The sequence below is a fragment of the Frankliniella occidentalis genome, unplaced genomic scaffold (genome assembly GCF_000697945.3).
Source record: "Frankliniella occidentalis isolate FOCC.00 unplaced genomic scaffold, Focc_3.1 Scaffold51, whole genome shotgun sequence".
NCBI classification, from domain to species: Eukaryota; Metazoa; Arthropoda; class Insecta; order Thysanoptera; family Thripidae; genus Frankliniella; species Frankliniella occidentalis.
In genome coordinates, this window is record NW_026267181.1 from 358,026 (window position 1) to 368,236 (window position 10,211).

Consider the following 10,211-nt stretch of genomic DNA (forward strand, 5'->3'; position numbering starts at 1 on the left):
ATCTTTTAAAACACCCATTAAGAGCTTGGTACCTTCCTCACCACTGACCTCACCTGCCAATAAGATCTTTGGGTTGAGTGGTTTCACTGGAGTTAAAGCTGTAATGAAAAAAGGTACAGTTAGCACTCTCTTATGCACCTGTTAATTTGAGGAATCCTGATTATAATTGCTACCTTTATTTCTAGATGAGTCACTTAACCCCTCAGTGAGAAGGAAGTTGGCTTATCCTATCCACAAACCATTATTAGCCAGATGTATGAATATTTCTGTAACTGCAAATCAACCCTCTCCGCCAAGTCAAAGTATGTAAAATTAGCCCTGGTGGGCATTGATGGACTCTTATAAGACTATTCATTAATGTATTTTGCTTTCAGAGTGTGGACTCAAACGGAAATCACTTACTCCTGAAAAAACTAGTATGGTTACCACAACAGCTGATGAACAGTATGTAAAAAAAAGAAATATTCTGCATGATACTACTTCTTGTGCTGTTAAAGCTTCAGGTACTTTTTTCTTCACAATCCTTTCTTGCTTTTTTTGTCCAATTGAGTAGGGAAATGTTACATACTATAATACAAGTTAATGACTTGTGAAAGATATTATTTGATAATGTGGTTTCAAGTTTTCTCTTCGACCTTTCATCTGTACGCATTGAAGTCATTTTGTCTCACTCAATGACGCATTGGCAAATAGTCTTTCTTTTTCTTTTGTTTATGCCTTGCCTTGGTAAATTTGATTAGAAAATAATACTGCTGTGAACATATGCTTATTGTCATGAGTTGCATATCTGGTCATGTTCATCCTTTAATTGAAATTTGTGCATGTTTTCTTTTTATTTTATTTTAGCTATGGAGGGAAAACATTTTGGCTTTGAAACTACCAGTAATGCAAAAACCAAAGGTATATTTTTTTTCTTCTCTTTTTCATAATAATTTTAAACCTACTTTTTCAACTGTTCCACTAAAATATACAATCTTACCAACAGATATTGATTCAACTTCTAGTCAATTTAGGGAAATGTCAATTAAGGATGGGGTAACTTCAACTCCTGCTGATGTGCCGTTTAAAAATGTTTCTGAAAACATTGAAAAAATTAGCCCTCCTTCCCCTGCAGTTATTAACGATGGTAAGTGAATTCTTATTATGAATAGTTTTCAACCTTATAAGAATATTTTCTTAAGTATTTTTTTTCTTCAACAGATTTAATTGCGGATGAAATGGATAGACTGTCAGTCAAACAAGTTTCGGAACCAAAACTAACTCCTACTCCAGTTCCCCGTCTCAAATCAAACATTCCAGTGCCCAAACCCAGAACGACAATTGTGAAAGCTATTCCTCCAGTGCCAGCACCTAGGGCTAAAACTCCTACTCCTCCAAAACCTATACCAAGAAGTTCTCTTCTGACACCACCATCACCTATCTCAGATCGATACCTTCCGTCGAGAAACACTCAGCCGCGCGACCGCTGCTGAAATAGGCTTGGCCGAGCGACGGCTACAGAAAACGGCTCAGTCGGCGGGAGGCTGCTAAGAAAGACTCAGTTGCATTTTGGCGGCGCGACGCACGTGCATGTTTGAAGCGCTAGGAAAAATCGGTGGTCTTAGATATAAATTTTCTGAAAACGGCGAACGATAGGTGAAACATTTCTGCATCAGTTGCCGTTATCAGAAAATGTATATCTTATACCACCGATATTTCCTAGCGCTTCAAACGTGCACGAGAGTCGAGCGGCCAAAACGCAACTGAGTCTTTCTTAGCAGCCTCCCGCCGACTGAGCCGTTTTCTGTAGCCGTCGCTCGTCCAAGCCTTTTTCAGCAGCGGCCGCGCGGCCGAGTCTTTCTCGACGGAAGGTATCGAGATGGTAAATTATTGAAAAGCTATTTCTTTGAATATATTTTTTCTTTAAGAATACTGTTTCTTGACCCCATACATATGTTTACAGGTTTTAATTCAGAAGGAGATTTGACTAGTAGTGATGATGCCATAACAATTAATATAGAGGACAATCCTATTGGTGAGCTTAAAACATCTATCAGGAATCTGATGGGTGGAAAATTGAAATTATGTTGATATGAACAAAAACATTATTTTCTCTGTCCTTGTTTCAGGGATTTTAAATTTAGATGAAGATCTGCCATTTCTTAACATTGAAGATGTAGATGCAGAATTTCACAAAATTATTCAGAAAATCTAGCTTGTTACCTCCAGGACAGCCAATTATTCTTCGAACCCCAGCCCAAACAGGAAACAGTACTCCCACATCTAAAAATGCTGACCTAACAATTAATTCTTTGCCAACACCAACATTTGCTATTCCACCAACTCCACCTGAGACACCAGAGGTGCCTAATAGTTCTTCAGAAGTTGAAAGTAAGCATTGCTTTTTGAACTATTGTTCTTTATTGAATGTATTTAATTTAAGTTGATAATACTAATTTTAGTTCTGTCTTTTCAGTTGCAAGTAGTCTTACAAATGAAGAGGCATTAGCTGCACCTCTAGCTGATTTAGATGAAATCTTGCAAGAAAATGAGGGTAACGTTACTCCACAGAAAGTGACATATAGGAAAAAAGAAAGAACATTATCAAAACAGGACAAAGCAAAAGCAGCCTGTAATCAAGGTAAAGAATACACCAGTATGAAAGGAGTAATAGTACAAGCAAGACAGATGAGACCACCCTGTGTTAACTGTAGATTTAAATGCCATGAGAAAATAAGTGAAGAGGAGCGAGATAAAGTTTTTAAAAAATACTGGGCTCTGGGAGAGAAGCAGAAGCAGGATGGTTTTATTCGTGAGTCTATAACAATTAAAAAACCAGCTGTACAGAAGACTGGTGACGGTGTGACTCCAAGAGCTCATACCATCAAGTATTCTTTTAAATTTCCAACTGGACAGTTGTTTGTATGTAAAACTATGTTTCTAAACACACTGGGAATATCAGAAAGTCCAGTAAGGACACAGGTAGAGAAACTTGAAAGAGGTGGCACCGTTACTTCTCCAGACAAGCGAGGCAAGCACCCCAAAATTCATCCTGAAGAAAAAAATAAACAAGATAGTAATATAAAAGAGCACATTGGTTTGTTCAAAACAGTACCTTCACATTTTTGCCGCATGAGATCTAAAAGGAAATATTTGTCTCCTACTCTCACTATCAGGCAAATGTGGCGGCTTTACAAAACTTGGATGTCAAAAAATAAACCTGATGAAGCCATTAAATCAGAAAAAAGGTACAGGAAAATTGTTTGCACTCAGTTCAACTTAGGATTTCACAAGCCAAAGAAGGATCGCTGTGACTTATGCCTAGTTTATGAAATTGGCACAGCTGTTCAGAAAATGAAATTGCAAGCAAAGTTTGATGAGCATTTAAGAAATAAGAAGAACGCAAAAGCTGCAAGAAAAGAAGATGAAAAGAAGGCTAAGGCATGTAGTGACACTGTCTGTTACTGCTTAATGGACTTACAACAAGTTATTTCCTTGCCAAAAACAGAAGCAGGCATGGTGTTTTACAAAAGGAAGTTGTCAACTTATAATTTCACTGTTTATGACAAAACTTTCAAGAAAGGATATTGCTATCTTTGGGATGAGAGTGAGGCAAAAAGAGGAGCCAATGAAATTGCCACATGTGTCCTTCTCTTTATCAAGAAAAAAGTTTCAGAAGGAATAACAGACTTTTTTATTTGGTCAGACAATTGTGGCGGGCAGAACAAAAACAAATATTTGTTTTCTGCTTACACATGGGCTGCGGCTCAGTATAATATCACTATCACCCACAGGTACATGGAACGTGGCCACACTATGAATGAAGCTGATTCAATGCACTCCACAATAGAAAAAGCAGCACGATATGAGCAAATTTATGTTCCCAAGGATTTAGTGCCCATCATTGAGAACGCTAAAAGGAAAGGGAGCAAGTACGATATCAAGCTTGTTGGCCCAGATATATTAGACTTTCATCCACTGGCAGATACTTTGCAGAATTGGACCAACAGAAAAGCAAAGTGGAAGAGTGTAAGAGAAATTGTTGTTGATGGAGAAAATCCTGGCAAAGTATTTGTGAAACATGACCTCACTGCACCTACCGCTGTAGAAATCAAAATAACAAAGGTAGGCGGCCAAGTTAACTTAACAACGTATTTGGTCCCCAAAGCCTTTGATGGTCCTTTGCCGTTGAAAGCTAAAAAACTAACTGACTTAGCAAATTTGTGCAATGAACTTGTGATACCCTCTCATAAGCATGATTTTTACAAAGGACTACTGAATTTCCCTGACTTGAAAAACCCATTACTTATTTTTGATGATGCCAATGAAGATGAATTGAGTGAGGATGAAGAGGCAAGACTGACAGCAGAAAGAGAATTTTTATTTGATTATGAAAATGATGAAGAAGTCGAAGAGTCTGATTATGAGGAGGAACTTCAAATTGCAAAGGAAAATATTAGAAACTGCTCTACTGCTGACAAGGAAGATGGAGATAAGTCTGGTCCAGGTAAGAATCCTGATGTAAATAATAACTCTGATGAAGATTTTGTGGATAGTGACGCAGATAATTCAGACAATATTCCCTACCAGGATGAGAGTACAAATGAAAGTTTCAACGAAGCAAGTGACAATTAAAATGTAAATTTTAACTTTAAGTACTAGGTTCTTGACTTTTTTTTCCTAACTGACAGAGTCATATCTCACATTTTGCACAATGTTATAAAGAGAACAATTTGAGTCATTGCCATAATTTTTGTTCTCTTGTTCTTCCTTATATTTTTATGAAAAAAATACTTGTTCCTCAGTGGCATAATATCATATTTTTGTTTTAAATATTGTTTGTCCTGTAATTTTTTTAAACAATGGAAACCTTTGTTGTCCTGTTTTTAAAATAAACATTATTTTCAGTATTTCTCCTACTTGTTATTTTCAAAGGGAATGCCAGAAATGGACAGCAGTTAACAGAAACAGAACAATATTTTATTTAAGTTCACGCAGTTGTTCACAAGGTTGTGTTTGTTTCAATACTGTCTGCCAGTTCTGTGCCGGCAGTTTTGCTGTCCTCACACTTCGGAACTCAAAAGTAGACATATTTATACAGAGCAAACCTGCAACATAAAAACAGTGAAATTAATCAAATCAAAATTGAACATAAAAGCAAAAATACCTAAAGCTGTGAGAAGCAGACTGCAGCAAACGATTCCATCAATACAATTTTCAACTTCTGTGAACCAGACTACAACATCCAATCCATACTATACATTCATCGTAAAATTTACTGTTAAAATAGGACGTTTATTATTATTCGTTAACAGAATCATCCCAAACTGAATTTTACCTTTAGCAAATAATTAGCAAAAAATTTATCAGACACAAAACTTTTCTTGTTGGTTAGTTCAGATAAAATTAATTAAAGTCCAGTAGCAGAAGTGCAGGTTATTCACAGCAATTTAAGTAGGCTGTTCGACTTACCCTGAATGAGGTAGGCACGAGTTGCAGGAATTACCACCTAAACAGTCGTAAGTCGGGCGACCCGCTGACACAGTCTCGGTTTTAACGCTTTTCCAAAGTTTCTAGTCATGTTTGTGCAACATCACATACATCAAATGAAAGCTTAAGTACCACTCTATTGTACAGGACCGACAAACATATCGAACATGACCTCCTCGAATCATACGGACAGCCCAAAACTTAGATTCGCATTATCTCGGAACCGGCCCCGGAGCAGTTACGACCCTATTGAGCGACCCGGCTCAACTACGTGCCTGTACCGCGGCCTGACCAACTACGTGTCTATACGAAGGCCTGGCCAAGTACGGGTTTGTACGGAGGCCTGGTGAACTACGGGTTTATAGTTTTCAAGTGTCGATCTGTCACTTCAGTTATGAATTTGGAAACTGCTGCTTGGGAGATGTTAATGTCAGCTCCTCTTCCATACATCCTCTGATATGACCCACAAGCATATAAACCCACAGCACATAAAATCTATTGCAAGGAAATAAGCAAATTATTGACCCACCTATAATTTAAAGCCTCAACATTTATTTTAATAAGATAAATTGGAGCATACCCTAATTGGCAGTGGCACTGCATTGTGGTGGTGGCGTTGAGGGAAGAAGGGAGTCAATAACTCCACCAACTCGAAGAAAACGTGCTGGGGCATTCGGTATAATTTTCGAAATTTGTTCACCGAAATGTCATAAAGGGATTCATGGCATCCCTTACGGGAACTCATCTAAGTGTAAGTCCCCGATTTTGTTCCGCCTTGGGGGTTTTGTACAGTGACCGTATACAAAACGATTGGCAATGAAAATTCGTGCCCAATGTCATATTCGTATCCATATAGGGGAAATCCATTTTCTCCAGAAATGACTAAAAAAAGCATTTTTTCTGAAAAATCCAAAAACGGCCACCAGTTTGTATTCGGCGAGGGGTGGATAACTCCTGAATTGGGTGTACAAATTTCAAGAATTGAATTTGAATTAGCTTGAATTGGCTTGAATTGAATTTGAATTGGACTGAATTGGTTGAATTGATTTTAAATTGGTTTGAATTATTGCGATTTTATGTTTCTGAATTAGCGTGAATTGGCTTGAATTGGCTGAACATTGTCTAGAATTAGACTGAATTAGTTGAATTAGTTTTGAATTTGTTTGAATTAAATTGAATTGGTCTGAATTAGTTTGAATTGGGCAGAATTAGGGGTGTACACTTGGCAGGGGAGTTATCCACCCCTCGGTATTCGGCCTTAAATCAGCATTTTAAAACTAAATACAAACTGTTGATCATTTTTGGATTTTTCAGAAAAAAATGCTCTTTTTCGCTTTTTTCAGTCATTTGTGGAGAAAATGGATTTCCCCTATAGATACGAATATGAAATTGGGCACAAATTTTCATTGCCAATCGTTTTGTATACGGTCACTCTAAAAAATCCCCAAGGCGGAACAAAATCGGGGACTAACACTTAGATAAGTTCCCTGTTAGGCCAACCCTCAGATTTACTTGAAGAGCCACACGGCGGCGGTGCTCGGCTCGAGGATCGCGAACCCTCACTCCGAAATAGTTATACGGATGATACCCGTCCTTTATAGAAACTAAATGATCACTAACTGGCAAAGCGAGAGCGATGAGCGTGGTCCGCGTCGCGTAGGTAATCGCGTAGGGAAGACGGCAGCGTAACGTCACACACGATCCGAGCGAGGAGCGCGCGCGCGCGCAGACCGACGGGCCAATCAGCGTCCACTATTTGTAAATAACTCCTTTCTCCTAACTTCAGAACGAGGCAGCGAACTGCCGAGGCGGGGAGAGAGGCAGACGGGCAGGCAGGCGGGCGAAAGAGTCGCACGTAATAGCACTCCAGTCCTCCACGCGGGCAGTGACGAACCCTGACGACCCATTGGCATCCCTTGCGCGACCCTCCGCGCACTGATAGCAAACTAAAAGCATCCTTAACAATTATTTTGGCTCGGGTTCACCGGTCAAACCCCGGATTTACCGATGCTGTTTGGTAAAAGCCCGATTTGGGGTGGTGAATCCGGGGTTTGACCGGTAGCATTGGTATAATCGGGCATTTACCGTGCCCAAAACGGTAAATGCCGTGCAACATACTTGTGACTTGTGTAAATTTTTATTGGCGGTGCCAGTTTTAGCAGGAGAGTTCTTCCGTATGCGGCGGCACTCTAGCACTTGCACTGCCCCCTTGCACTTCTTGGTGCAGCTGCACTTACTGTACAGCTGCCCTTGGCCACCGACTCTGCTGATGCTGTTTGCACGAACGTTTTCCTACCAAAAAAAATTATGACCATTGTATGTGAGGGTGCGTTTAGTTTCAGGGAGGTAATTAGCCGAACGGCTTACCATGGTGACTTTTAAATGACTTTTAAACATTTTATGAAAGATGCTAGAATTTATGGTAGCCAAGCAATAAGTGGAGAAAGTGTCAACAAGCATTTGCACAGTGCCAGTATTGTTGCCAGGCACCCCAGTCACCCTCACCCTCCCTCGCCTCCTCCACACTTCATCAAAATTCATAATTCTAGTGAAAATTCAAAATTGCGAAATGGCCCTCCAGCTTGAACTTCCATCCCGCGAAATTTTTGACCGACGTTTAAAAGAAGCAATAGAAGCAAAGACAACCAAGAACAATCTCGGCTATATTGTTGTAAAGTGTGTACTACATCGGACCGGCTTTCCACCACACCCCGCCCACGCGCATGCGCAACCACTCCCCCGCGTCGCTGGCTCCCTCTATCAACCCCGCAAGGGGCGTCCGGAACGTGTCCCAGCAATCCACTGGGCTGGGGCCGGTGTGGCCCCCACGCCGACCCCCCGGATAAGGGATGCCATTAGCGTTCACTGATGGTGAAAGCGGGCATTCCAACGTCAGTAACCTAGGGCGCAATGATGACTGATGAAAACCCCTATAAACTATATGGCGTAATTGGCTCAAAATGGGGATTCTTCTTTGCAGTAACCCACACATGATGACGGACCTATCTGCTATCAATGCTGTTGCTCGTGAGTTGGCTACTAGGGATGTCCTGCTTGATTCGCTACGCGATGCCCCAGAAGCCCCTGATTCACTGGAAGGTGAAGATGCCAGCTCAAGCATCCAAGCACGAACATCTCAGAGGACACCTGCTCCGGCGCCGTGCGGGCCTGAGCGCGCCTTGAATGCCAAGTCTCACTTTGCTGGTGTACCAGTCTCTTCGTTCCCTGTGAAGCAAGTGGAACGTCTTGTTTCAACCAGACGCCCTAGACAGTCACACACACCCACTGCCCCCACCCCACCTCTGCTTCGAGGTCCAGATCACGAGCTAAAGCTCAGCTTCAGCGACCAGCTCCCAGCACAGACACCCTTTCTAAGCAGGGTGGGCAAAGTTGCTCTCGAGGGACTGAAGGCACTCCATCTAACAAACGGCAGGGAGGTGACCTACCCCCACCCAGATCCAAGCGTGCGCCCCCACCCCCTCCACCACGGGTCAAGTTGTTTGACAACACCAAGAGCCGTGTCGTCGGCCAATTTGGCGATAACTGTGTGAACAGTCGGGAAGTTTCACATTTCGGATACTGTGGCTTGGTTGACTTCAATGCCCAGCCGTTGGACAGCCTGCTTTTCTTTGCGCACTCCATCGCGAACGCTGGTAATCAGATGGTTGAATGGGTAGCCGACACTAATCGATACCGTGTATCGAACTTCAGCACTTTTCCAAGACCTGCCAATATGGCACTTGGTGAACAGGCCCGAACGTGGAGACCCTACGTTGAGTACGGGCCACAGCTGCTGTATAACACCATTGCTGAGTCTTCAATCACTGCAAAAATGAAGGCCGGTGTGTTTGACAATAAGCAGTATGCTTCAGAGCTGGGCAACAGTTTTGTGCCTGGCACACCCCAGCAAATTGCGTCTGTTGGTATGATCTGGACCAATGGCCGTGATGATGTTTGCAACGTCGCATTCTACACCAGGGCAGCTATTGAAGCGTTTAAACTGCAGCGCATAGCACGCACACCATGGAATTCTGTGGCACTCCCTCAACCTGCCAATGTTGATGATTGGGCTGGCCTTGGACCGGCGATTGGTGAAGAATTCATTAACACCCTCTCTTCACAAGCCTCAAATCACAAACTCTGCTTTATCCTAGGTGAGGACATTGTGACATCTCACGATTTCCTCTTGGCTTTCCAGCTTTGCCAGCCTGGTTCAGGTTTTGAGCCCGATGCACCATTCAAGTGCGTTGTAGACACCTTGACTTGGCCCAGAATCCGGCCTTTAATAGTGGTGAAAGCTGGCATGGAATTGCATCCAGTTGTGGACTTTGCTGACTTCACCGGAGCGGACGTCTTACACTTTGCATCACGGTACGCCAGCAACTGGAACCAACGCGATGCGTTTGAGGCGGGCCTGCACCAGGGAGCCGAGATGTTTGCTAGCCGCTGGCAATTAGCCCCTGTAGCGGCATATCCAGTTTATGGCCCAGCCAACCGGCGAGTGCGGCCAGCTCCACCGCCGTTTGACAGAGACCAAGTCCATGGGTATCGTGACCCCGTACTGTGGGAGAATCACACAGAGGCACGCCTACCACCCCGTGGCGCACAAAGGCACCCACAACAGGCGCATGGGATGGGCAGTTGGGACGCCGACGGCACCCCGATACCAACAATATACGTGCCCATCCGTCCCCTATGCTCTAGTCAATCAAAATGGAGAATGGCATTCCCAGGCAGCCGCA

General features: G+C 42.5%; 1 protein-coding gene across 1 annotated transcript; it reads left to right on the top strand.

Annotated features, from left to right (window-relative positions):
* Positions 1 to 2,145: 2,145 nt before the first annotated feature.
* Positions 2,146 to 4,684, top strand: LOC127749389 (uncharacterized). Its single transcript, XM_052267403.1, has 2 exons — positions 2,146 to 2,370; positions 2,456 to 4,684. Exons 1-2 carry the CDS (start codon positions 2,160 to 2,162, stop codon positions 4,612 to 4,614), a joined length of 2,370 nt encoding a protein of 789 aa, XP_052123363.1. The 5' UTR covers positions 2,146 to 2,159; the 3' UTR covers positions 4,615 to 4,684.
* The last annotated feature ends 5,527 nt before the right edge of the window (positions 4,685 to 10,211 follow it).